Below are 27,889 nucleotides of genomic sequence, written 5' to 3'. Positions count from 1 at the left end.
GCTCGCCTGATATAGTGCAGGGTCTGTGCTTTGCTGGGAGCAGGGGCCCTATGTAAAAAAAAAAAAAAAAAAAAAAAAAAAAAAGAAAAAAAAAAAAGAAAAGAAAAAAAAGAAAAACAGGGAGGGTGTTTTCTGCCCGCCAGAGGGGACACAGAGGCAGACAGTGGAAATATGTGACATGAATAATATGGGGAAGGAGAAGCAGTGACCGTCATCTCTGGCTGGCTTGCGTCAGTGTGTGTGTGTGTGGAGGGGGGGAAAAGAGAGGCAGACAATGAAGAATTCAACTGGATTGCGTTACTCTGCCAAGGATTTCCATACCTAGCCTGGTAAATGCTTTTGATACGCTCTTTATTTGTGTATGCATCGTAGTGAATGAACTGCTCACGCTTTATTCTAACTAACTGCTGTCTAAATTGGACTGGCTGTGAGTTATAGCCCCTCATGCATTTGATGTGTGATGCTGCTCGCCTGATATAGTGCAGGGTCTGTGCTTTGCTGGGAGCAGGGGCCCTATGTAAAAAAAAAAAAAAAAAAGAAAAGAAAAGAAAAGAAAGAAAAACAGTGAGTGTGTTTTCTGACCGCCAGAGAGGACACAGAGGCAGACAGTGGAAATATGTGACATGAATAATATGGGGAAGGAGAAGCAGTGACCGTCATCTCTGGCTGGCTTGCGTCAGTGTGTGTGTGTGTGTGTGTGTTTGTGTGTGTGTTTGTGTGTGTGTGTGCACAGAGGGTGGGGGGGAAGAGGATAGAAAAAACTCAAGAGAGACAAGGAGGAAAGCCACACCTGTGCCAGGCCTGTCTTATAAATAAAGCAGCAAGAGACATATGCACAATCACATTCAGCCAGAGTCCTTTCCTGCTCCCATAATGATGCAGAGCTATGCTGACTGCTGACTACTTCACTTGGCTGATCTGAGAAGGAGGCTTGAGTGTTGACTGTGTTGCTTCCCATCAAGGCAGAGTCTAACAGGAGGGATCCCACTGGTCTATCTGGGCTGAGTATTGATCTTCTTCAAATAGGGGGAGGGGCTTTTTGTTTGTTGTTGTTTTTTGCTCAGAGATAAACAGTGCACCCCCTTCTAATAAGGAAAAAAAAAAAGATGACTGGGACTCTATTGTGTCTTGTTCTAGTTTGTCAGTGAGCACTTTAGCCCAGATTGGTGAGCCTCCTCCTTCCCCAGGCCGTCCGGCAGCGTCTTGCAGCGTTACGAAAGCTCACCCCCCCCCTCCGACCCCCAGCCTACCATCCATCCACACGTGCGCCCGCCACCTGTTTCTGTTCCCTGGCAGGCTTTAAAAGCATACTTTTTGGATATGGTTTGACCTTTCTCGCATTGTTTCTCGGCGCACGCTAACGCGCGCATGTGAGAAACTTGGCTCGGGAGCCGCTTCTCTCCAAAGGCGGGCGTACATTGTGTGCAGAGCAGGAGGAGGGCTTTGATGTAATCAATATCAGATTTCAGCTGTTTCACTGCGAGGCTCTCATCCTGAGTGGCAGACTTGACTGACTTCTTACTGCTTATGCAATCCCACTCCCTTCCTCCTCCTTTTGCACCCACTCTCTAACCCATTACTCTCCCCCCTTATCTGTCTGGTCTTCCTCTAATTCTCCATTCCTTCACCTTTTTCCTCCCATCTTGCCTCCTCCTCCTCCTCTGGTTTTCACTCATCCCTTCATCTCTCTCCTCCCCCCCCCTCCCTCCTGTTATAATCACCTCTGTGATTGCTCTTCCTCTCTCAGGCGGTGATGTTTTCACTGCTGCCTTCTTTTCTAACCCGCCGATGCCAGATTATTGCTGGATGATTACAGCTACCATACCATCATGATCATTATTGCATTCCGAGTGCCAGTGTTCAACACTGTATGAGCAGATCGAGATGCTTTATCCAATTTAGATCTCATTAAGGCTTGAGAGGAAATATTCCAGTGCAAGACTCTGCGTTCTCAGCTGTTTTCCGTCTTTGTTTTGTTGTTGCTTTCTGTCCAACTTCTGCGAAATTGTTCGTTTTCCCTCCTTGCAGTGATCCCATGCAGACTGGGAGGGCCTGGGAGTGATTTCAAGGTGTGGATGTAGATAGAATAGGAAGATAGAACGTTAAATTTGAACATTGATTCAGTCCATCCATCCACATGGTGATCGATTGCATTTTAAAAAAAAAAGATTTATTTATTTTTGTGTAAAACGCCTCAAGACGACATTTGTTGTCATTTGGCAAAATGTAAATGAACCAAATTCAGTAGAATTGAATTGATTCCTTCGGAAATGATCTCTGCTGCTCTGAGTCTGGCCAAAACAGTGCAGAATTTGGACGTGAAAGACGTGTGGTAATCCTGCTCTTATTACATCAGCAGCGCTATCAGCATCAGCTCGTGCTCCTGCCTGTCACCGTGACGCCTCTACATCAACTCGCTTTTGAGAAAAGAAAAAAAAAAAAAATTCCAAGAGTTATGATTTGCAGCGGTGCTTCAGCTCCACTGTCATTATCACAATAATGACTGTGACAGGCCTTGATGGCTGTTGATAACCCAACATATTTTTGCTGATTGATAATCTCGGGTAGTTTGCGCCTCGCCCCCCCCACTCCCCCTCTGTGTTCCCTGATTGCCATTCATCCCATTAAATGGAGCAGTTCATTAGACAGAGGTATTATGAATCTGATTTGCATTTACTCATATTCATATCGCATACATTAAAACAACACACGCGTGACATTTCAGCTTTGCCGGCCATTTGAGAATACAGATGAATATATTCATCCCAGCTGTTATTTATTTTTTCGTCCCCTACTTGTCCGAAAAGCCACTCTGAACGCGGTGAAATGTGATTCACAGGTGAGCTGGCCCACGTGTTTATGTCTTTGTTTTGCATTTACAATGTCACTATTTGAATTTGCAATATAAAAGCGTTTGCTGCCTCAGCTAAGAGACTGTTCAGCTTCCCTTCATAAAGCGTTTGCCCCACTTTATATATAAAGCATTGTTTTCCAGTGCTGGATTCAGCTTAACTTGCAAAAAATATTCACACTGCTCAAACGTTTCCACACGTTGCCACTTTACCACCACAAAATGTACATGTTTTGTGGCGTCTACACGCTTCAGACCCACACAAACTAGCACAATGCTCCAAAATGTAATAAAAATACAACATGGTGAGCATTTATTTGGTCCCCTTTACTCTGACTCAATTCAAAAATATGTTATTGATCAAAAAGGGAAATGAACAGGTTAATTCAAGATTCTGTACAGTGGATAGAGAACAGGAGAAACTCCTGCAGCAGTCTGTGTTACAGCAAATTTGCGCATGCCTCTGACTGAAGACACTATGACATGCCTCTAAATTAAAGCCAGTGCCTCTAAAAGTCACCAAATGAGCAAACAGTGTATTTTAATAAAAGCATAAATACAGCTGTTCTGTGGAAACCTCAGAGATGAAGCGAAGTGGTGGCAGCAGCATCATGGTGGGGGTTTGGCTTTCAGACAAAAGCAGGTAAATAAAGGGCAGTTCTGTGGGCAGATTTAAGTGAAGGACGTGAAAAATACATCCAAGGTGTTATGGCATACTTTAGCTCAGAGCTTATTCCTGTGTTGGAATTACCAAGACAAAGTCTAGCTCCAAAACCAAGGAAGATAATCTGAGGCAAGACTTGAAAATGACTATTTTCCCTCTTTGTGATCTCGCTGGACTCTAGCTGCAGCATTTTTGCGCAGAAAAGCAAGCAAGCATTTAGTATTTGAGTCTGAACGTGCCAGGCGATTGTTCTGGCATGTACAACTCACCAGCAGAAGGAGCTGATTTTTTTATTTATTTATTTTTTATGTGCTTCATAGTTTGTGTTCAGCAACAGCCAGTGAAAGACCAAATCAGGAAGCTTTTGACCTTTGCTACTGTAGGGGAGACTAAAGAATTACTGCTGAACAACCACACAGCCCGTCCTTAGTTTGTTGTGTTCTTGTGTGTAATTAGGGGTTATCAGGTTGCGTATGCTATAGCAAGAACAATGCTTAACCTTGGTCGGACAGCAACTTGTCAAAAGTGGGCCTCACAATTTATTGTGTTACGTTATGGTGATGGAATATGTCTCCTGAAAGTCTATTGCACATCCATTTTCTTTCTTTCTACCACTAATATACATATCATTTATGTAAGCTGCAGACACTACAGTCACTTCATTGAAATCATTGCATTTGAGTTACTTGTGTTGAACTAATTTCTATGAGACGTTCTACCTTTTGAGTAACTAATTATTTACATATTTTTACAGCAAACTTGATGAGTACAGGTGCTGCTACATAGGGTTTGGTAAAGCCGCACAGAGATTGTATTCATTTTTTGAATGTTCTGCTATTGTGGGGTAATGAAAATGTTTCGATTGCATTTATTATCCAGCATGTTTTTGTTTCTTTCTTTTTTTCATTTCTTTTTTTGGGGGGGAGAGAGAGGGGGAAGAGAATTAGAGCCATCTGTCTTTTATGGTGTATTTGTCATTGCATCTTCATTTAGTGATAAAAATATACAAGATTAATGTTTTACCATGCATGTGGACTGATGTGTTTCAGCTTCATTCTGTCGGTTATGATGGCAACTTGTCATTTTGCCGAGGCGTTATCTACCTGCTTAGCTGTGTTGACACAGCCAGCGGCAGAACAGCGGTGTTAGAAAATATTGCTTCCCGGGTACTCATTATGCATGCTAGAGGTATTTTAGACGGCTATGTGTAAAATATTTTGGAAACCATGAATTAGTGTTCTTCCATTTCACAATTATGGAGTATTTTGCATAGGTGTCTCACATAAAATCTGAATTTTACGGTCGTAACGGGAGAAGGCGTAGAAATGTTCACGGAGTGTGAATATTTTTGCATGGCACCGCATGTTTGTCATGGTTTTTTGACTCATATCATGGCGAACTATTGCCTCCAGCTGGCCTATACATCATTATTTCCGTATAATGAAATGCTTTCCCCATGGCTCAACAGTCTGTGTGATTTAACATTTATTTCCAGGCTGCTTGAATATGCTTATGATGTATCACCAAACTGATTCATCCTGAAATGACTTCTCCTTCTCCTGCCCTGTCTGTTTGTCCTCACGGATCCTGCGTGTGTGTGTGCGTGTGTGCATTTGAACGTATGCGTCTTCGCCTCGCCTGGCAGTGAGATAAAGGCCCGATGCCGCGCCGTAGCCCCAGGCTGCTGAGCTGAAAGGGGAGAAGCAGCAGGATGCAGTGGGTCACTCTGGTGGTGGCCCTGGGGTGCGCGCGCCTGTCCCAGGCGTCGCGCGGCCCCACCCCCACACCCACCTCCACACACACCCCTCTGGTGGACAACTCGGAGGAGGAAGTGGACGAGCCGTGCTTCGAGCCGTGCACGTGCGAGGTCAAAGAGGGCGTGCTGCACGTGCACTGCGACGGGCGGGGCTTCACCAACGCCAGCCAGGTAGACCTCCTGCTCACCTCCTTGTTCATCACGGGCCTCGCGACGATGTCACTTCGTTTAAAAAGTCGAATCTCCAATGCTAACACATTGGCTCGTGGCTCGTTCTTATTGTTCACGTCCCCTAATTAATAAAGTAAGTAATCCGAGCTGTAATTAATCATCCAGGTGTCACAGTCATGGATCCGCCCTTTCAAACTCAACCTCCAGAGGAACTCTTTCAGACGTCTCTATAGCAACGGGTTTCAGCACCTTGGCAACGCGGTGTCGATGAACCTCGGCAACAATGCACTCCAGGACATCCGAGTGGGGGCCTTTAACGGGCTGGCCAAACTCAAGCGCCTGTACCTCCACGAGAACAAGCTGGAGGTCTTCAGAAACGACACGTTCGCCGGTTTAGAGGCCCTGGAATACCTCCAGGTAAGCTCGAGGACATAATCAGTCCTAATTATCCATGATTGACTTTATTATTGATGAATCAGTGCGAAAGTACAATTTGTTTCCATGCCAGAAACAGTGGTGGAGTGGCAGCTGGTCTGGGTGAAACGGGGTAGAAGAGTTTTAGGGTTTGCTTTTGAACCAGAGAGCGGCCACGCTTTTGGTTTGAGCTCTGAAGCCTTTGTCCATATTGCATTTTTCTGTCCCGCAGGCCGACTACAACGTGATCAAACGGATCGACAGCGGTGCTCTGAGGTTTCTCTACAAGCTTCGGGTTCTCATACTGAATGACAATCTGATCCCCGTCCTGCCCGCTCATCTGTTCAGGTTACATCCTGATTATTTTACTCCAAAGCTTTTTAATTATGCCAGGACTGATCTGTAGAAATATCACTGCCAGGCACGGTTAGTCACAGTGTTCTGCTGAGGTAGGGTTATTGTAGCGCGCACACAGCGCCTCGCAAAAGCCCTCATATCCCTTGAACTTTTTCGCAATTAGTCACGTTAAACCCACAAAGCTTGACGTGCTATACTGGAAAAGCTATGTGATAGATAGACCAACACCGAGAGGTTCATAATTAAAGTAGAAGGAAAAGTTTTCGACATTTTTAGAAAGGAAAATCTAAAAAGTTTGTTGCGCATTTGTGTTCAGATCGTTTTACTGACGGCTGCAGAAATCATCTAATAAGTACAGTAGAGTCCAAGTGAGTTATGTGAAGGCCTTAGAGGTTTGTCGGAGAACATTATAGGTCAAATAGCATGAAGAACAAGGCGGGTAAAGGAGAAAGTCGTGGAGGCATTTTAAGCTAAATCAGGTGGATGGATCATCTTCACTCTGCCTTTATGAAGAGTGGCAAGAAGAAATGCATAGGACACAGAAAGAATATGGAAGAAAGGGCTCTAATCAAATGAGCCCAAAATGTTGTTTTGTTTTTTTGTTTTGTTTTGTTTTTTTACAAGGAAACTAACACTACATTATCACCCCAATCACCCTGCCACTACTGTCAAGCAAGGTGGTGGCAGCATAAAGCTGTGGGATTGCGTTTCTTTAGCAGGGACAAGAAAGCTGGTCAGAGCTGATCTGGTTTTGGTCCCTTAATACAGTCACAATAACTAATGTTGCTAGGCGATAAATTGTTCCAGAAGTTATCGCAATAAGCAATAATATCGTTGTTTTGACACCATTTTCAACTTTATAATAGTGCTGGTATGAACACATTCTCAAAGATCAATAGACTTAAAGTTTTAACGAACATTTACCACTGAAACTGAGAGTGTTTAAATATCCAAAATAAATAAACAAAACAACAGATACAACAAATAAATTGAACTATGAAGTCTCGGTAAACAAAATGTCCTTCAAAAAAAAGGGGGCTAGTTGAGACCAAAACACTTTTGTCATCCAGGTTTTGGCAGAAAGAGAGAGAAGACAGAAAAACAAAATCATGTAAATGGAAATTATTGACCTCATTTTAATTTATCCTGCGATTAATCGATTCATTGCTTATTGCGACAGGCCTAAACACAGGGCAATCCTGGCCAGCGGTTCACCTCGTGACTGTAAGCTAAATATTATCTCCTAATAACCCTTAGTGATTGTGACCAAGCATACATTGCTTCTGAGATGGTGACTGAAATTCAATATGCAGTGCAGAAATTAACTTGAGAATCAATGGCCAGACCTAAAAATTGATCTTCACTCCATTCAATCTGGTGTTGGAAAGAAGAATGAGAAGAAATTTGTTAGAAACAAACCCGAGGTCTTTGCAGCTGTAATCACAGCAGAAGGTGAAGGTGGTTGAGAACAAATGCACGCCATTATCACATTATTATTTGCAAAAAATAAAAAATGTAAAAACGCGCACACACACACACACATACACAAACCTTGCATCATCCCTTTCATCTCATGGTCATATTCTAGTTTGTGTGATTTTTCAAATGAAATCATTATAAAATACACTATTTCTTTTAATTGTGATGCGACAAAATGATGAAAAAACTCAGGGGTTTTTGAATGTTTTTCCAAAGCGCTGCATGTCATAGAAGATGAACCAATCAAACATAAAAAAAATAAAATAAAAAAAATTCAATGCAGTTTGTCCTTTCATCTAACTCCATTGGCTCTCCTTCCCCCTCCTGCTCCAGATCTGTGTCTCTGACTCATTTGGACCTACGGGGAAACCGTCTGAAGAGCCTAGCAAAAGACGGGACGCTGCAGTACATCGGCCGCTCCCTGATGGAGCTGCAGCTGGAGGAGAATCCCTGGAACTGCAGCTGCGAGGCGGTGGAGCTCCTGCAGTGGCTGGGTCAGATCCCCTACACGGCTGTTGTCGGGGATGTTACCTGCGAATACCCGTTTCATCTTCACGGGAAGGACTTGAGGGAAATCCCCCGCAAAGAGCTGTGTGCTGACCTGCCGGATAAAGAGCACCAGGGAGAGAGAGGCGCTCCATCAGCGGGATCCCAGCCCCAGCCTCTGCCCCCAAACTCTAAACACAACTCCCATCCCGGGAGAGCCAGGCCGACGAGGCCATCGTCGATGGTGCACGGCTCCCGGCAGAACACTCTCGCGTCCTCCACTTCGTCCCCCTACACTTCAGCGGAGCGTAAAGAGAGGGAAAAGCAGCTGAAGCCAACTAAAAGGCCTCGATCCTCCAACCGAACGCCGCCCACCGCTCGCAGCCTGATGCCCAACCAGAACCCCCCCGTGGCGGGCTACCAGACGCGGCCGCCCATACCCATCATCTGCCCCATCCGTTGCACCTGCAATCTGCACATCGCCGACCTGGGCCAAACCCTCAACTGCAAAGAGAACGGTTTCCGCAACATGTCCCAGCTCATACCGCGGCCCCTCAACGGCCGAAAGCTCTTCCTGGGAGGGAACTTCATCCAAAAGCTCGTCCGCTCCGACTTCTGGAACTTCTCCAGCCTCGACCTGATTCACTTCGGGAACAACCGCATCAGTTTCATCCAGGAGGGCGCCTTCTCCAGCCTAGTGAACCTGAGGACCCTCCACCTGAATGAGAACGAGCTGGACAGGTTGAGCCCCCACATGTTCCTGGGACTCCAGAACCTGAGGTGAGGAGCGTTTGCATCGCTCTGCGTTTCACGCACATCCTCCCCTCTTAGCACTTCAAACTAATTTTTTCTTTTTAAACCGAAGCCACATGTCAGCTTAAGGTACTTAGAGATTTGTTTGTTAAAAAAAAAGAAAAAAAAAAGAAGTTGAATTAATTTCAGTATAATCCTGGCACCGGATAGCGCTGAAAACGTTGATTACCATTATGCTGGAGTTTGATTGAAATGAAGGTTTCCCATTCTCTTCCATGTTTGTCATTACTTAGTCACGCTGTCTGATGCAATGCTCCAGTTGAGTTGTAAGCCTGGTTCTGAGTGACAATGTGAAAATTAATGTTTTCTGGTATTTGCATACAGAGGTGTTGATAAGACAGTGAGGTGTCAGGACGATGGCAGGATTTTGTGTTTGGGAAAAGGCTCGTCAGAGCGATGCATATGTATGTAATTGTCAGATTAAGCTCAGAAAGATGATTCATCTGTACATAATGCATATCTTCCTTCAGCAAGTGCATTAAACATTAATGAAGACAACAGATCAAAATTCATGCCATTCTAGCTAAAGAGTGATAAGTCACCTCGGCGTCAGATTTCAGCCGCACCGTCTTTATATTTCCAGACAGGTTTAAGAAAATCTGCAGCCATTAATCTGACTATTAATCAATAATAAAGATCCTCTGCGGACATGGAAAATGTCTTCCTCTTAACCTCTCGTTAGCCTTTGTTAAATGCTAAATGGTGACAGAGTGCTCTGAGCAACATGAACCGGACCTGCAGTGGATGTAAAAAGTCTACACACCCTGGTTGAGCTGCTTGTTTTTAAATATGAAACAATGATAAGTTATTTTAACCTTTCTTTTAACCGTTAATGTGAGATTTATCCGACACAACTAACACTGAAAAACAAATCAATCCGAGCAGAAAAACAGAATAAAAAAGTTGCAACAACCTGGTTGCACAAGTTTTGAGACTGTTAAACTAAACCTGTTGTTGAATCAAACTTTGTTTGCCGTCTCTAAACATGACACATCTACCTTGAAGACGTTTCCAGAATCTCCTCTCCGCAGCCTTTTTCACTGACTTCCTGTCCAACTGAGGCCTGAACTCTGGTGGAGCCGAACTATTATCGATTTTGATGAATGCGGTCAAAATTTTCTAAGTCCTTATAACTCTTTATGAAAGTCTGTGCAGTGTCGTCCATCAGAAAACCTATTCTAACTGTGTGATTGGGAATAGTTTAGCCAAGTCTGGACATTTTTTTTGTCCTTCAGCCCCAGAGGAGACCAGAACCAACCCCAACAGTCCTGCTGTCCCTTCAGCTTTGCCTATTGGCATCTTCCCTTACCAGCTTCTGTTTTGTATTTTTATTCATTATGGAGAAACATCCAGTTTTTCTAACATTGCTGTTACGTATTTTCTCAAACTCCTGCAGACTTTTTGTACCCCCACCCTGACTGATGCTTTTGTACAAGGAAATAATTTTGATCCTCTTCAAACCTCTCTGCAAATTCTGGGCTTAGCTAAAGGATACAAATAAACACAAGTCCAACGAGAACGGCTGAACTTCAATAATGGGTAATCGGAGGCTCGATAACGAATAGCAGGCATGAACCTGAGACTGAATACTAGAATCGAGCCAAAAGGTGGTAGTTGAAGGGTGTGCGCATTAATTCAAAATGACAGTTGCTGCTTTTTCATGATGTACCTTTATTTTCTCAAAGAAGATCTTTCTGTATTCAGCTAAGTGATACAGGCTGTACATCACAGCGAAGTTGAAGAAGATATTCTTTTCTTTTGTGTTTCTCAGAAACATGCAGAATCTGTTGCAGCCATCGAAAAGAATATCGCACTCACTTCTACTAATTAAAAGAAGAAGAAAAAAATCCAATGTGGTAATCAGACATCTGTGTGAAATTTGACATAATTTGATACTGATCGGTTTGTGAAGAGGCAGAGAGGAGATTAAATCAAATTTCTGCTATGAATTTGAAACACGAATAATGAGCTGCATATTTGTCGAGATTGGGATAAAGGAGGACTAGGCTACTGTGCGCATAGACCGTTTTATTATGCTGTAGCAGCATGGCCCATTTGTCTTTTTTTTTTGTTTGTTTGCTGTAAATGATAATATCTGCTTCTGTTTCCTGACCTTAGGTTCCTTTACTTGGAGAACAACAAGATCGGTGTGGTAGATCCCGGCACCTTTGACTCCATGCCGTCCCTTGAGTTGCTGTTTCTCAACTACAACGCTTTGCGGAGCCTCCCTGTCGGTGTATTCTCTGGAGTCAAGCTGTCTCGTCTCAACCTGAGAAACAACGTCTTCCAGCATCTGCCGGTGGAGGGTGTGCTGGAACACCTCAGAGGACTGGTGCAGGTTGGTGGAAATCCATATTTTACTTATTATAACCATTGATTACTACAGGCGGGGAGGGGCGATGGGGTACAGAGCCTTGCAAAAGTATAGGGTGAACTTTTTCACACGTCACAAAATGGAATGTAATTTAATGAGATTTAATATGATAAAATGCAGGCATGATGGTGAGGAAATGCTTTAGTTTCAATTGCTTTTTACAAAAAATTGTGCCGTTATGTAAAATAACATTTCAACTGTTTGACCTGGTTTCAAATCGCTAAGTCAGGTAAAAAAAAAAAAACCCTGCACTGTGCATCTACCACAACAATCCTTACAGTAAAACATGGTCATGGCAGTGTCATGATATGAGGGAGTTTTTCTTCAGCAGCCTGGAAGGAAAACAAAATCTTATATAGTTTACCTTTTATCTTAAAAGTTAATTTGTTAAACCATAAGCAACTAAGTATCAGTCAGCCTATGGGGGCGTCTTTAAAAAAACAGGCAATGTATATGAAAAAATGATAAGGAAAAAAAGATATGTTATCTTTGTACTGATGCAGCACTCTGAGTTAATATATTTCACTACACAAAGAAGTTCATCTTCTTGCAGATTTAAATCGAATCATGACAACATTAGAAAGTCTGGAATTAGTTGAACTGATTTCAGTTATTTGTGGCTGTTTTTGCAAAGATGAATGAGCAAAGTTTCAGTCTGTAGATGTGCAAATCTGGTGCAAATCAATGCAACTGTGGCAAAAGGTGGTTCCACAAACTATGAACTCGTGGGGTAAAAAAAAATACTTTTTCTTTTTTTCTTTTTTTTTTTTAAACTAATTTTAGCATAATTCTTCATCTAATTATGCTAATTTGTGTTGTTCTAATACAGGGGTGCCCAAAGTGGATCCTCAAGGGCCGGCATCCTGCAAGTTTTAGTTCTCTCCCTGGCTTAACGTACCTGGATCAAATGATGGCTCGTTAGAAGCCCTAAGAGGAACATTGACAAGCTGAAAAGGTTGTTACTTCTACCAGGGAGAGAACTAAAATGTGCAGGATGCCGGCCCTCGAGGACCGACTTTGGGCACCCCTGTTCTAATACATACAATTGCAGCAAAAGACATTAAAGATTGGAGTTCAGGAGTCTATCTGTAGTTATATTCTGCTTTTTTGTTGTTTGTCAGGTGTAAAACTGAGGCGATGGACCCTTTGTTTCACTTCGCAAAAATGTGTTTAATCTCTCTCAAATACAACAAAAATACAAAAGTCTAACATGCCGCAAAGAAACTGCAAATGGCGATATTACATCTTAATGAATCAAGTGCTGACAGGCCCCAGCTGCATTTTTAAACTTCTGGCAGGCCCTGATCTGCTGGCCTTTGAAACAGCTGGAGCTTTCTCCCATCATCTGTTGTTTTGAGAGCGCCGCTGCAGCATGTGGGACTCTGTTTGTGCCTCAGGTATTCCAATTGGAAAATTGCAATAGACTCCATTTGCATAAGTGGTCTTAATAAATCAGGAGTTAGACTGGAGAAAGCAGAAGCCTTTAAGTGTTTAAGCATGGTTTTAATTAATGCAACGTAGAGTAAATAGACTGTATAAAATACAGCATATGTTTGGTTTTCCTCACATCTAACCACAGCCTTTAAGTGACTGGTTGCTGCACGCAGCACGCAGATAAGGACACATATTAAGTCCTTTCAACCAAGACTTCAGCAAATTTAATGTAAGCTTTTCTTAGACAGCCTGAGCAGAATGAGGTAAAGTGGGTGTAGATTAGCCTGAATGTCATTGTGAATTTCTGTTCTTATTTAGCTTGATGGAAAAAAATAAATAAATCCCAAAACCCCCAATTCCGGGTTTGTGTGGGTGAGACTGGCAGTTTAGCGGCAGTTTCTAAATGTTTGCTGGAGGAAGCGTGCACGTACAAATAAATGCATTATGCCTATTGTGCATTGCTCTTATGTTCAAGAGAATTTAAGCTTTCGCAAATTGGATGCACCCAGTGGGCCGTATTCATGGAACCCAGCTGCATCGCCATTATGGAGCTGGAAATCTCTGCCACAGTAACTGAATCTGTTCATTTATCGGGGTTGTTATTTCCCTAACAAAGCCATATTAGCGCTACCCGTCGGCTGCAGAGAACAACATGACAGCGATATCACCTGTTGGCTTACTAGTGGGCTGTTTGAAGCTCGGGGCGTGGGCTTTTGTGGGCGCTGCTGTGTGTTTCTGAGCCAGCGTTTGCACTGTAAAATCAAAGGCTAACACTGATGGAAGCGGGATTTAGCTCCCAGCTGCTGGGGAAAAACAAAAAGAAACGTACAATTCTGATAAAGCAGCAGCATACACAGCTTAGAGTCAGCTCTGCCGTCAAGAACAAGATTATGCAGTCACACCCACTTAACTGATACGGAAAATATTTCCCTTAGCGCACTGTTAGAAAATGATTTTAAAAAAAATTAGTCTGACGTTAAAGAGAAAATTAAAATCATTGTGATGCGTGTGATTTCTCAACTGGAAAATTAATGCCAGTACAAGAGCAACCGAGCCTTAAAGCACAGGGATATATATATATATATATATTTAAATCAACTTACGTGAAGGAGCGTCTGAAAGGAGGCCAAAAATATGTACAGCCCAGGAACACATATGTCTTTGTCGGTACGTGCTAAGAACATGTTGGGTTTCAGGCAGACACTTCCTTGTCATTGCCAGCATTAATCAAGAAAGTTGCCCACGGCCAGGTTTGGCGTTTAGTGGGGAGCAATTCTGTCTAAAAAAAAAACACTCAATGCAACTGACACAATGTGTAGAAATAACCAATTATGCTCCGGTGTGGAAAGCTGAGACGGAGGCAGACAGTGGAGCATTTTGGGAGGTTTTCTGACTGATTAGAGGGAAGGTATCCACTATAATCACTGCTGAATTATTCAGATATGTCCTGGCACCAGTGTTATCAGCGCCCATGTCCCTGCTAAAAATCTCACTCTCAGTCAAAACTTGAGTTTTTTTTGTGCGCGTGTGTGCGTGCGTGTGTGTGTGTGTGGTTTAAGGGTAATAAATATCCATTGTGTCTGAATTTAAAGCAAGTCAAGTGTTGAGCTTTTCAGAAAGCCTGGAAATGTTGGGATTGGATGTCACTGGTATTAAAAAAAAACCCAGAGACCATACAGACAGATGATAACCTTTTAGCCATCACTCTAACAGAGTGTAACAGTAGATCTGTAAAAAAAAAAATCCAATCCCTGGAATGAGAGGCAGACATTTATACCCTCTACTGATGTCAAATCTTGGTATTGTGCACCTGAGATCACGCACAGAGAACCAGGGCTATTATTATGGTGCCCGATAGAAAACATTTACGATTGAGCGGCTCTCCAGTGAACATGGCCTTTTGTTCAGAGCCCAGATGTTCCTTGATACTAGGAAAATATTTTTGAAAACCAATTTTCTCTCAGGGTAAACTCTGGTGAAGTGAACAAAGCTGTTTTTCTTCCCATGACATATCTATGACTTGCTTAGTGTCCAGAGGAACTGACAAACTAAATATAATTTTACTGAGAATGAATATAAATAGCATCCCTAAGCTGAGTTTGAAAATTAATGAAAGGTTAATTAAGGATGACTCAGAACTTAATTGAGTATAAGTGACCCAAAACAACCAAATAAAATAAGTGTAGCACATTGCTTTCTATGCAATTACTACCTATTAAACAGCGAATAATAAAACATAAATGGTACTCTGTGTTTTATTGCACTTTATCTAGTCCAGAGGATCCTGAAGTGCTTTACACATCCACAGACTGATGGTGGTTAGCTGCTACATGGTAGCCACAGCTGCCCTGGGGCAGACTGGTGGAAGGCAGCCATGCACTGGGGCCACTGGACCCTCTGACCACCANTGCATCTTCATTTAGTGATAAAAATATACAAGATTAATGTTTTACCATGCATGTGGACTGATGTGTTTCAGCTTCATTCTGTCGGTTATGATGGCAACTTGTCATTTTGCCGAGGCGTTATCTACCTGCTTAGCTGTGTTGACACAGCCAGCGGCAGAACAGCGGTGTTAGAAAATATTGCTTCCCGGGTACTCATTATGCATGCTAGAGGTATTTTAGACGGCTATGTGTAAAATATTTTGGAAACCATGAATTAGTGTTCTTCCATTTCACAATTATGGAGTATTTTGCATAGGTGTCTCACATAAAATCTGAATTTTACGGTCGTAACGGGAGAAGGCGTAGAAATGTTCACGGAGTGTGAATATTTTTGCATGGCACCGCATGTTTGTCATGGTTTTTTGACTCATATCATGGCGAACTATTGCCTCCAGCTGGCCTATACATCATTATTTCCGTATAATGAAATGCTTTCCCCATGGCTCAACAGTCTGTGTGATTTAACATTTATTTCCAGGCTGCTTGAATATGCTTATGATGTATCACCAAACTGATTCATCCTGAAATGACTTCTCCTTCTCCTGCCCTGTCTGTTTGTCCTCACGGATCCTGCGTGTGTGTGTGCGTGTGTGCATTTGAACGTATGCGTCTTCGCCTCGCCTGGCAGTGAGATAAAGGCCCGATGCCGCGCCGTAGCCCCAGGCTGCTGAGCTGAAAGGGGAGAAGCAGCAGGATGCAGTGGGTCACTCTGGTGGTGGCCCTGGGGTGCGCGCGCCTGTCCCAGGCGTCGCGCGGCCCCACCCCCACACCCACCTCCACACACACCCCTCTGGTGGACAACTCGGAGGAGGAAGTGGACGAGCCGTGCTTCGAGCCGTGCACGTGCGAGGTCAAAGAGGGCGTGCTGCACGTGCACTGCGACGGGCGGGGCTTCACCAACGCCAGCCAGGTAGACCTCCTGCTCACCTCCTTGTTCATCACGGGCCTCGCGACGATGTCACCTCGTTTAAAAAGTCGAATCTCCAATGCTAACACATCGGCTCGTGGCTCGTTCTTATTGTTCACGTCCCCTAATTAATAAAGTAAGTAATCCGAGCTGTAATTAATCATCCAGGTGTCACAGTCATGGATCCGCCCTTTCAAACTCAACCTCCAGAGGAACTCTTTCAGACGTCTCTATAGCAACGGGTTTCAGCACCTTGGCAACGCGGTGTCGATGAACCTCGGCAACAATGCACTCCAGGACATCCGAGTGGGGGCCTTTAACGGGCTGGCCAAACTCAAGCGCCTGTACCTCCACGAGAACAAGCTGGAGGTCTTCAGAAACGACACGTTCGCCGGTTTAGAGGCCCTGGAATACCTCCAGGTAAGCTCGAGGACATAATCAGTCCTAATTATCCATGATTGACTTTATTATTGATGAATCAGTGCGAAAGTACAATTTGTTTCCATGCCAGAAACAGTGGTGGAGTGGCAGCTGGTCTGGGTGAAACGGGGTAGAAGAGTTTTAGGGTTTGCTTTTGAACCAGAGAGCGGCCACGCTTTTGGTTTGAGCTCTGAAGCCTTTGTCCATATTGCATTTTTCTGTCCCGCAGGCCGACTACAACGTGATCAAACGGATCGACAGCGGTGCTCTGAGGTTTCTCTACAAGCTTCGGGTTCTCATACTGAATGACAATCTGATCCCCGTCCTGCCCGCTCATCTGTTCAGGTTACATCCTGATTATTTTACTCCAAAGCTTTTTAATTATGCCAGGACTGATCTGTAGAAATATCACTGCCAGGCACGGTTAGTCACAGTGTTCTGCTGAGGTAGGGTTATTGTAGCGCGCACACAGCGCCTCGCAAAAGCACTCATATCCCTTGAACTTTTTCGCAATTAGTCACGTTAAACCCACAAAGCTTGACGTGCTATACTGGAAAAGCTATGTGATAGATAGACCAACACCGAGAGGTTCATAATTAAAGTAGAAGGAAAAGTTTTCAACATTTTTAGAAAGGAAAATCTAAAAAGTTTGTTGCGCATTTGTGTTCAGATCGTTTTACTGACGGCTGCAGAAATCATCTAATAAGTAGAGTAGAGTCCAAGTGAGTTATGTGAAGGCCTCAGAGGTTTGTCGGAGAACATTATAGGTCAAATAGCATGAAGAACAAGGCGGGTAAAGGAGAAAGTTGTGGAGGCATTTTAAGCTAAATCAGGTGGATGGATCATCTTCACTCTGCCTTTATGAAGAGTGGCAAGAAGAAATGCATAGGACACAGAAAGAATATGGAAGAAAGGGCTTTAATCAAATGAGCCCAAAATGTTTTTTTCTTTTTTTTACAACATTATCACCCCAATCACCCTGCTACTACTGTCAAGCAAGGTGGTGGCAGCATAAAGCTGTGGGATTGCGTTTCTTTAGCAGGGACAAGAAAGCTGGTCAGAGCTGATCTGGTTTTGGTCCCTTAATACAGTCACAATAACTAATGTTGCTAGGCGATAAATTGTTCCAGAAGTTATCGCAATAAGCAATAATATCGTTGTTTTGACACCATTTTCAACTTTATAATAGTGCTGGTATGAACACATTCTCAAAGATCAATAGACTTAAAGTTTTAACGAACATTTACCACTGAAACTGAGAGTGTTTAAATATCCAAAATAAATAAACAAAACAACAGATACAACAAATAAATTGAACTATGAAGTCTCGGTAAACAAAATGTCCTTCAAAAAAAAGGGGGCTAGTTGAGACCAAAACACTTTTGTCATCCAGGTTTTGGCAGAAAGAGAGAGAAGACAGAAAAACAAAATCATGTAAATGGAAATTATTGACCTCATTTTAATTTATCCTGCGATTAATCGATTCATTGCTTATTGCGACAGGCCTAAACACAGGGCAATCCTGGCCAGCGGTTCACCTCGTGACTGTAAGCTAAATATTATCTCCTAATAACCCTTAGTGATTGTGACCAAGCATACATTGCTTCTGAGATGGTGACTGAAATTCAATATGCAGTGCAGAAATTAACTTGAGAATCAATGGCCAGACCTAAAAATTGATCTTCACTCCATTCAATCTGGTGTTGGAAAGAAGAATGAGAAGAAATTTGTTAGAAACAAACCCGAGGTCTTTGCAGCTGTAATCACAGCAGAAGGTGAAGGTGGTTGAGAACAAATGCACGCCATTATCACATTATTATTTGCAAAAAATAAAAAATGTAAAAACGCGCACACACACACACACATACACAAACCTTGCATCATCCCTTTCATCTCATGGTCATATTCTAGTTTGTGTGATTTTTCAAATGAAATCATTATAAAATACACTATTTCTTTTAATTGTGATGCGACAAAATGATGAAAAAACTCAGGGGTTTTTGAATGTTTTTCCAAAGCGCTGCATGTCATAGAAGATGAACCAATCAAACATAAAAAAAATAAAATAAAAAAAATTCAATGCAGTTTGTCCTTTCATCTAACTCCATTGGCTCTCCTTCCCCCTCCTGCTCCAGATCTGTGTCTCTGACTCATTTGGACCTACGGGGAAACCGTCTGAAGAGCCTAGCAAAAGACGGGACGCTGCAGTACATCGGCCGCTCCCTGATGGAGCTGCAGCTGGAGGAGAATCCCTGGAACTGCAGCTGCGAGGCGGTGGAGCTCCTGCAGTGGCTGGGTCAGATCCCCTACACGGCTGTTGTCGGGGATGTTACCTGCGAATACCCGTTTCATCTTCACGGGAAGGACTTGAGGGAAATCCCCCGCAAAGAGCTGTGTGCTGACCTGCCGGATAAAGAGCACCAGGGAGAGAGAGGCGCTCCATCAGCGGGATCCCAGCCCCAGCCTCTGCCCCCAAACTCTAAACACAACTCCCATCCCGGGAGAGCCAGGCCGACGAGGCCATCGTCGATGGTGCACGGCTCCCGGCAGAACACTCTCGCGTCCTCCACTTCGTCCCCCTACACTTCAGCGGAGCGTAAAGAGAGGGAAAAGCAGCTGAAGCCAACTAAAAGGCCTCGATCCTCCAACCGAACGCCGCCCACCGCTCGCAGCCTGATGCCCAACCAGAACCCCCCCGTGGCGGGCTACCAGACGCGGCCGCCCATACCCATCATCTGCCCCATCCGTTGCACCTGCAATCTGCACATCGCCGACCTGGGCCAAACCCTCAACTGCAAAGAGAACGGTTTCCGCAACATGTCCCAGCTCATACCGCGGCCCCTCAACGGCCGAAAGCTCTTCCTGGGAGGGAACTTCATCCAAAAGCTCGTCCGCTCCGACTTCTGGAACTTCTCCAGCCTCGACCTGATTCACTTCGGGAACAACCGCATCAGTTTCATCCAGGAGGGCGCCTTCTCCAGCCTAGTGAACCTGAGGACCCTCCACCTGAATGAGAACGAGCTGGACAGGTTGAGCCCCCACATGTTCCTGGGACTCCAGAACCTGAGGTGAGGAGCGTTTGCATCGCTCTGCGTTTCACGCACATCCTCCCCTCTTAGCACTTCAAACTAATTTTTTCTTTTTAAACCGAAGCCACATGTCAGCTTAAGGTACTTAGAGATTTGTTTGTTAAAAAAAAAGAAAAAAAAAAGAAGTTGAATTAATTTCAGTATAATCCTGGCACCGGATAGCGCTGAAAACGTTGATTACCATTATGCTGGAGTTTGATTGAAATGAAGGTTTCCCATTCTCTTCCATGTTTGTCATTACTTAGTCACGCTGTCTGATGCAATGCTCCAGTTGAGTTGTAAGCCTGGTTCTGAGTGACAATGTGAAAATTAATGTTTTCTGGTATTTGCATACAGAGGTGTTGATAAGACAGTGAGGTGTCAGGACGATGGCAGGATTTTGTGTTTGGGAAAAGGCTCGTCAGAGCGATGCATATGTATGTAATTGTCAGATTAAGCTCAGAAAGATGATTCATCTGTACATAATGCATATCTTCCTTCAGCAAGTGCATTAAACATTAATGAAGACAACAGATCAAAATTCATGCCATTCTAGCTAAAGAGTGATAAGTCACCTCGGCGTCAGATTTCAGCCGCACCGTCTTTATATTTCCAGACAGGTTTAAGAAAATCTGCAGCCATTAATCTGACTATTAATCAATAATAAAGATCCTCTGCGGACATGGAAAATGTCTTCCTCTTAACCTCTCGTTAGCCTTTGTTAAATGCTAAATGGTGACAGAGTGCTCTGAGCAACATGAACCGGACCTGCAGTGGATGTAAAAAGTCTACACACCCTGGTTGAGCTGCTTGTTTTTAAATATGAAACAATGATAAGTTATTTTAACCTTTCTTTTAACCGTTAATGTGAGATTTATCCGACACAACTAACACTGAAAAACAAATCAATCCGAGCAGAAAAACAGAATAAAAAAGTTGCAACAACCTGGTTGCACAAGTTTTGAGACTGTTAAACTAAACCTGTTGTTGAATCAAACTTTGTTTGCCGTCTCTAAACATGACACATCTACCTTGAAGACGTTTCCAGAATCTCCTCTCCGCAGCCTTTTTCACTGACTTCCTGTCCAACTGAGGCCTGAACTCTGGTGGAGCCGAACTATTATCGATTTTGATGAATGCGGTCAAAATTTTCTAAGTCCTTATAACTCTTTATGAAAGTCTGTGCAGTGTCGTCCATCAGAAAACCTATTCTAACTGTGTGATTGGGAATAGTTTAGCCAAGTCTGGACATTTTTTTTGTCCTTCAGCCCCAGAGGAGACCAGAACCAACCCCAACAGTCCTGCTGTCCCTTCAGCTTTGCCTATTGGCATCTTCCCTTACCAGCTTCTGTTTTGTATTTTTATTCATTATGGAGAAACATCCAGTTTTTCTAACATTGCTGTTACGTATTTTCTCAAACTCCTGCAGACTTTTTGTACCCCCACCCTGACTGATGCTTTTGTACAAGGAAATAATTTTGATCCTCTTCAAACCTCTCTGCAAATTCTGGGCTTAGCTAAAGGATACAAATAAACACAAGTCCAACGAGAACGGCTGAACTTCAATAATGGGTAATCGGAGGCTCGATAACGAATAGCAGGCATGAACCTGAGACTGAATACTAGAATCGAGCCAAAAGGTGGTAGTTGAAGGGTGTGCGCATTAATTCAAAATGACAGTTGCTGCTTTTTCATGATGTACCTTTATTTTCTCAAAGAAGATCTTTCTGTATTCAGCTAAGTGATACAGGCTGTACATCACAGCGAAGTTGAAGAAGATATTCTTTTCTTTTGTGTTTCTCAGAAACATGCAGAATCTGTTGCAGCCATCGAAAAGAATATCGCACTCACTTCTACTAATTAAAAGAAGAAGAAAAAAATCCAATGTGGTAATCAGACATCTGTGTGAAATTTGACATAATTTGATACTGATCGGTTTGTGAAGAGGCAGAGAGGAGATTAAATCAAATTTCTGCTATGAATTTGAAACACGAATAATGAGCTGCATATTTGTCGAGATTGGGATAAAGGAGGACTAGGCTACTGTGCGCATAGACCGTTTTATTATGCTGTAGCAGCATGGCCCATTTGTCTTTTTTTTTTGTTTGTTTGCTGTAAATGATAATATCTGCTTCTGTTTCCTGACCTTAGGTTCCTTTACTTGGAGAACAACAAGATCGGTGTGGTAGATCCCGGCACCTTTGACTCCATGCCGTCCCTTGAGTTGCTGTTTCTCAACTACAACGCTTTGCGGAGCCTCCCTGTCGGTGTATTCTCTGGAGTCAAGCTGTCTCGTCTCAACCTGAGAAACAACGTCTTCCAGCATCTGCCGGTGGAGGGTGTGCTGGAACACCTCAGAGGACTGGTGCAGGTTGGTGGAAATCCATATTTTACTTATTATAACCATTGATTACTACAGGCGGGGAGGGGCGATGGGGTACAGAGCCTTGCAAAAGTATAGGGTGAACTTTTTCACACGTCACAAAATGGAATGTAATTTAATGAGATTTAATATGATAAAATGCAGGCATGATGGTGAGGAAATGCTTTAGTTTCAATTGCTTTTTACAAAAAATTGTGCCGTTATGTAAAATAACATTTCAACTGTTTGACCTGGTTTCAAATCGCTAAGTCAGGTAAAAAAAAAAAAAACCTGCACTGTGCATCTACCACAACAATCCTTACAGTAAAACATGGTCATGGCAGTGTCATGATATGAGGGAGTTTTTCTTCAGCAGCCTGGAAGGAAAACAAAATCTTATATAGTTTACCTTTTATCTTAAAAGTTAATTTGTTAAACCATAAGCAACTAAGTATCAGTCAGCCTATGGGGGCGTCTTTAAAAAAACAGGCAATGTATATGAAAAAATGATAAGGAAAAAAAGATATGTTATCTTTGTACTGATGCAGCACTCTGAGTTAATATTTTTCACTACACAAAGAAGTTCATCTTCTTGCAGATTTAAATCGAATCATGACAACATTAGAAAGTCTGGAATTAGTTGAACTGATTTCAGTTATTTGTGGCTGTTTTTGCAAAGATGAATGAGCAAAGTTTCAGTCTGTAGATGTGCAAATCTGGTGCAAATCAATGCAACTGTGGCAAAAGGTGGTTCCACAAACTATGAACTCGTGGGGTAAAAAAAAATACTTTTTCTTTTTTTCTTTTTTTTTTTTAAACTAATTTTAGCATAATTCTTCATCTAATTATGCTAATTTGTGTTGTTCTAATACAGGGGTGCCCAAAGTGGATCCTCAAGGGCCGGCATCCTGCAAGTTTTAGTTCTCTCCCTGGCTTAACGTACCTGGATCAAATGATGGCTCGTTAGAAGCCCTAAGAGGAACATTGACAAGCTGAAAAGGTTGTTACTTCTACCAGGGAGAGAACTAAAATGTGCAGGATGCCGGCCCTCGAGGACCGACTTTGGGCACCCCTGTTCTAATACATACAATTGCAGCAAAAGACATTAAAGATTGGAGTTCAGGAGTCTATCTGTAGTTATATTCTGCTTTTTTGTTGTTTGTCAGGTGTAAAACTGAGGCGATGGACCCTTTGTTTCACTTCGCAAAAATGTGTTTAATCTCTCTCAAATACAACAAAAATACAAAAGTCTAACATGCCGCAAAGAAACTGCAAATGGCGATATTACATCTTAATGAATCAAGTGCTGACAGGCCCCAGCTGCATTTTTAAACTTCTGGCAGGCCCTGATCTGCTGGCCTTTGAAACAGCTGGAGCTTTCTCCCATCATCTGTTGTTTTGAGAGCGCCGCTGCAGCATGTGGGACTCTGTTTGTGCCTCAGGTATTCCAATTGGAAAATTGCAATAGACTCCATTTGCATAAGTGGTCTTAATAAATCAGGAGTTAGACTGGAGAAAGCAGAAGCCTTTAAGTGTTTAAGCATGGTTTTAATTAATGCAACGTAGAGTAAATAGACTGTATAAAATACAGCATATGTTTGGTTTTCCTCACATCTAACCACAGCCTTTAAGTGACTGGTTGCTGCACGCAGCGCGCAGATAAGGACACATATTAAGTCCTTTCAACCAAGACTTCAGCAAATTTAATGTAAGCTTTTCTTAGACAGCCAGAGCAGAATGAGGTAAAGTGGGTGTAGATTAGCCTGAATGTCATTGTGAATTTCTGTTCTTATTTAGCTTGATGGAAAAAAATAAATAAATCCCAAAACCCCCAATTCCGGGTTTGTGTGGGTGAGACTGGCAGTTTAGCGGCAGTTTCTAAATGTTTGCTGGAGGAAGCGTGCACGTACAAATAAATGCATTATGCCTATTGTGCATTGCTCTTATGTTCAAGAGAATTTAAGCTTTCGCAAATTGGATGCACCCAGTGGGCCGTATTCATGGAACCCAGCTGCATCGCCATTATGGAGCTGGAAATCTCTGCCACAGTAACTGAATCTGTTCATTTATCGGGGTTGTTATTTCCCTAACAAAGCCATATTAGCGCTACCCGTCGGCTGCAGAGAACAACATGACAGCGATATCACCTGTTGGCTTACTAGTGGGCTGTTTGAAGCTCGGGGCGTGGGCTTTTGTGGGCGCCGCTGTGTGTTTCTGAGCCAGCGTTTGCACTGTAAAATCAAAGGCTAACACTGATGGAAGCGGGATTTAGCTCCCAGCTGCTGGGGAAAAACAAAAAGAAACGTACAATTCTGATAAAGCAGCAGCATACACAGCTTAGAGTCAGCTCTGCCGTCAAGAACAAGATTATGCAGTCACACCCACTTAACTGATACGGAAAATATTTCCCTTAGCGCACTGTTAGAAAATGATTTTAAAAAAAATTAGTCTGACGTTAAAGAGAAAATTAAAATCATTGTGATGCGTGTGATTTCTCAACTGGAAAATTAATGCCAGTACAAGAGCAACCGAGCCTTAAAGCACAGGGATATATATATATATATATATTTAAATCAACTTACGTGAAGGAGCGTCTGAAAGGAGGCCAAAAATATGTACAGCCCAGGAACACATATGTCTTTGTCGGTACGTGCTAAGAACATGTTGGGTTTCAGGCAGACACTTCCTTGTCATTGCCAGCATTAATCAAGAAAGTTGCCCACGGCCAGGTTTGGCGTTTAGTGGGGAGCAATTCTGTCTAAAAAAAAAACACTCAATGCAACTGACACAATGTGTAGAAATAACCAATTATGCTCCGGTGTGGAAAGCTGAGACGGAGGCAGACAGTGGAGCATTTTGGGAGGTTTTCTGACTGATTAGAGGGAAGGTATCCACTATAATCACTGCTGAATTATTCAGATATGTCCTGGCACCAGTGTTATCAGCGCCCATGTCCCTGCTAAAAATCTCACTCTCAGTCAAAACTTGAGTTTTTTTTGTGCGCGTGTGTGCGTGCGTGTGTGTGTGTGTGGTTTAAGGGTAATAAATATCCATTGTGTCTGAATTTAAAGCAAGTCAAGTGTTGAGCTTTTCAGAAAGCCTGGAAATGTTGGGATTGGATGTCACTGGTATTAAAAAAAAACCCAGAGACCATACAGACAGATGATAACCTTTTAGCCATCACTCTAACAGAGTGTAACAGTAGATCTGTAAAAAAAAAAATCCAATCCCTGGAATGAGAGGCAGACATTTATACCCTCTACTGATGTCAAATCTTGGTATTGTGCACCTGAGATCACGCACAGAGAACCAGGGCTATTATTATGGTGCCCGATAGAAAACATTTACGATTGAGCGGCTCTCCAGTGAACATGGCCTTTTGTTCAGAGCCCAGATGTTCCTTGATACTAGGAAAATATTTTTGAAAACCAATTTTCTCTCAGGGTAAACTCTGGTGAAGTGAACAAAGCTGTTTTTCTTCCCATGACATATCTATGACTTGCTTAGTGTCCAGAGGAACTGACAAACTAAATATAATTTTACTGAGAATGAATATAAATAGCATCCCTAAGCTGAGTTTGAAAATTAATGAAAGGTTAATTAAGGATGACTCAGAACTTAATTGAGTATAAGTGACCCAAAACAACCAAATAAAATAAGTGTAGCACATTGCTTTCTATGCAATTACTACCTATTAAACAGCGAATAATAAAACATAAATGGTACTCTGTGTTTTATTGCACTTTATCTAGTCCAGAGGACCCTGAAGTGCTTTACACATCCACAGACTGATGGTGGTTAGCTGCTACATGGTAGCCACAGCTGCCCTGGGGCAGACTGGTGGAAGGCAGCCATGCACTGGGGCCACTGGACCCTCTGACCACCACCAGCAGCCAAGACGGGTGAGGTGTCTCGCCCAAGGACACAACGGCTGAGACAACGATGTGGTCTCCACATGATGAGTGCATTCTCTCTTTTGTGCTGGCCGGAGAAAGAAAAAAACACACAAAAAAAAACCTGCCAGCAGTTGATCTTTACAGAAAAAATGACCCTTCAGGCCCTTTCCCAGTGTGGGCGAACACCTCTTCTTAACACAGCATAAAGTAAGCAGTAACCGGCACGGCAATTACCAAAGTTCTTAGCAGTAGCACATTATGGATGCCGTAAAAATGAGCAGGCTGTGCAAACTGTGAAATTAATTCTTGATAGTAAAATGAAAGCTATCATGAAGATTTTTTTAAGAGAGGGCAATGAGTTCTTAAAACTAACCACGAACGACTAAAATGGAATTATGAAGAATATGCAAAAAATGATAAACACAACGCAACATGAAAACGTTAAGTGAAAACACATGAGCAAAACTATGGATGTACTTTTATGTAATGTTATAAATGTAAGCCAAAACAGCCAGAATCAGTTACTAGAACTTACTAGTCAAAATGTTACAGATCCATCAAATTATGTGGCTAAGCTAGCTGTTAGCATGTTTCTTGATAGCGGCTGGAAACAACACTGTTTTTACTCTGTTATGATGTGACAAATTAAAAAATTGAAATGTGAGTTGTTTTTGAAAATGAAAAGAGTTTTATGAGACTGTTAGGCTTGTGAAAGTTACAGCTGCTGGTTTGTATGGTTTGAATCATTAGTACGTTTAGCATTAGCTGACGGTTAGCGCCATCAGTGGTTTAGAAAGCTAAACACATAAACCAAACACATAAACATGGTTTAATCTAAATCAGTTCCCTGTAGCTATATCTGTGGATTTGAGGTTGTTGTCCTGCTGGTAGTGGAACCTCTGCTGCAGGATTTAGTGTAGTAGAGTAAATGGGACTGGATACATATACACGCAATCTTCCAATTTGTATTTGTCAAAAAAAAAAAAGACTTTGTGTTGGTTTGTCACATAAAAATTCTATAAAATACCTTGTAGTTTGTGAGATGCAGACTTACGAAGCCCAGTGAAGCTAGCAAAGGAGATTCAGCTGGTCTTTTTAGTGTCAGAACAGGAACTAAGCTTTCCTACTATTGTCCAAAGCATGCTTGTGCAGTCAGTTGGTGACTGTCCTTTGGTAATAGTATGTGTGGACTTATACGTCTTCTGTGTTCCCATTGTCATGATTTGGTGATGTACCACACCCCATGACTGTGCATAAGATTAGGGCGGAAAATGTCTGGATGATAAGGCAGCTGATGGTGAGACACATCAATCAATACACAGTCCATCCTCATAGCAATTGCTACCATCTTTTATTTGGCTGCACATCCTGTGTATCCAATTTCACCAGCACAATAAAAGCGGATGAAAACAAGTTAGATCCTTCTGTAACATGAACCAGTTTTCTTTATTTTTAAAGTGCGCAGCACAGCATAAAACAAAACCACTGTAGGTGTTTTAAACTGAAATAGACTTGCTCAGCAAAAAAGCTTCTGTCATTATGGGTTTTTATGAGCTGGGAAGTTTGACCACACCACTTTGCTATTTACAGAGACAAGATGGGTCTCAGTCTCACTGGCTGTCTGACTCGGTAATTTGGATTTCACATTACATGCCAATAAAGCCTTTTCAACTTCAGTGATGATTTTTCTTTTTTTTTTCATTTGTTAAATAAAGACAGAATGTTCTAACCGTTGAGATAAGAGTAATTTACTGTTAATAACCGTCGGTATTTAATTATGTGTAGGGGTGGATGATACGCCAGGACATAATTAGTGTAGGACTAATTATCATAATATTATTTTAGCATCAAAATGACTTCATATGCACATGGTGGTGATCGCGTTTGTTTTGCCAGAACTGCGAGAACGAGTTCACATCTTCATGTCATTACTCCACCGAACAGCTAGCTGCGCGTTCCGATCCCAAGCATCCAAGCCGATGTGAACTTC

General features: G+C 42.6%; 2 protein-coding genes across 3 annotated transcripts in view; both read left to right on the top strand.

The window, feature by feature from the left end:
* Positions 1-214: 214 nt before the first annotated feature.
* Positions 215-11,368, top strand: LOC103156373 (SLIT and NTRK-like protein 3). 2 transcript variants are annotated; one of them, XM_016664285.1, is made up of 7 exons: positions 216-329; positions 2,808-2,839; positions 5,161-5,442; positions 5,608-5,859; positions 6,089-6,204; positions 8,026-8,958; positions 11,110-11,368. In XM_016664285.1, the coding sequence occupies exons 3-7, from the start codon at positions 5,227-5,229 to the stop codon at positions 11,366-11,368; spliced, it is 1,776 nt and encodes a 591-aa protein (XP_016519771.1). In that variant the 5' UTR covers positions 216-329; positions 2,808-2,839; positions 5,161-5,226. The 2 variants fall into 2 exon arrangements, with proteins under 2 accessions (XP_007578448.1, XP_016519771.1); XM_007578386.2 differs by lacking the exon at positions 2,808-2,839 and having other exon boundaries at positions 215-329.
* A 3,861-nt stretch (positions 11,369-15,229) lies between these two features.
* Positions 15,230-27,889, top strand: part of LOC103156363 (SLIT and NTRK-like protein 3) — a 28,358-nt gene continuing 15,698 nt past the window's right edge. The window contains exons 1-5 of the mRNA XM_007578371.2: positions 15,230-16,156; positions 16,322-16,573; positions 16,803-16,918; positions 18,709-19,641; positions 21,793-22,012. Of these exons, the coding sequence (XP_007578433.1) occupies positions 15,941-16,156; positions 16,322-16,573; positions 16,803-16,918; positions 18,709-19,641; positions 21,793-22,012 (1,737 nt within the window). The 5' untranslated portion in view covers positions 15,230-15,940. The remainder of the gene's footprint in view (positions 16,157-16,321; positions 16,574-16,802; positions 16,919-18,708; positions 19,642-21,792; positions 22,013-27,889) is intronic.

The sequence above is a fragment of the Poecilia formosa genome, unplaced genomic scaffold (genome assembly GCF_000485575.1).
Source record: "Poecilia formosa unplaced genomic scaffold, Poecilia_formosa-5.1.2 Scaffold476, whole genome shotgun sequence".
NCBI classification, from domain to species: Eukaryota; Metazoa; Chordata; class Actinopteri; order Cyprinodontiformes; family Poeciliidae; genus Poecilia; species Poecilia formosa.
This window is presented reverse-complemented; position numbering and strand designations above follow the sequence as displayed.

Coding starts and splice junctions, on each gene's coding strand:
- LOC103156373 (XM_007578386.2), top strand. CDS start 5,227: ATGCAGTGGGTCACTCTGGTGGTGGCCCTGGGGTGCGCGCGCCTGTCC. Junction 5,443..5,607: donor GCTTCACCAACGCCAGCCAG/GTAGACCTCCTG, acceptor TTAATCATCCAG/GTGTCACAGTCATGGATCCG. Junction 8,959..11,109: donor CTGGGACTCCAGAACCTGAG/GTGAGGAGCGTT, acceptor TCCTGACCTTAG/GTTCCTTTACTTGGAGAACA.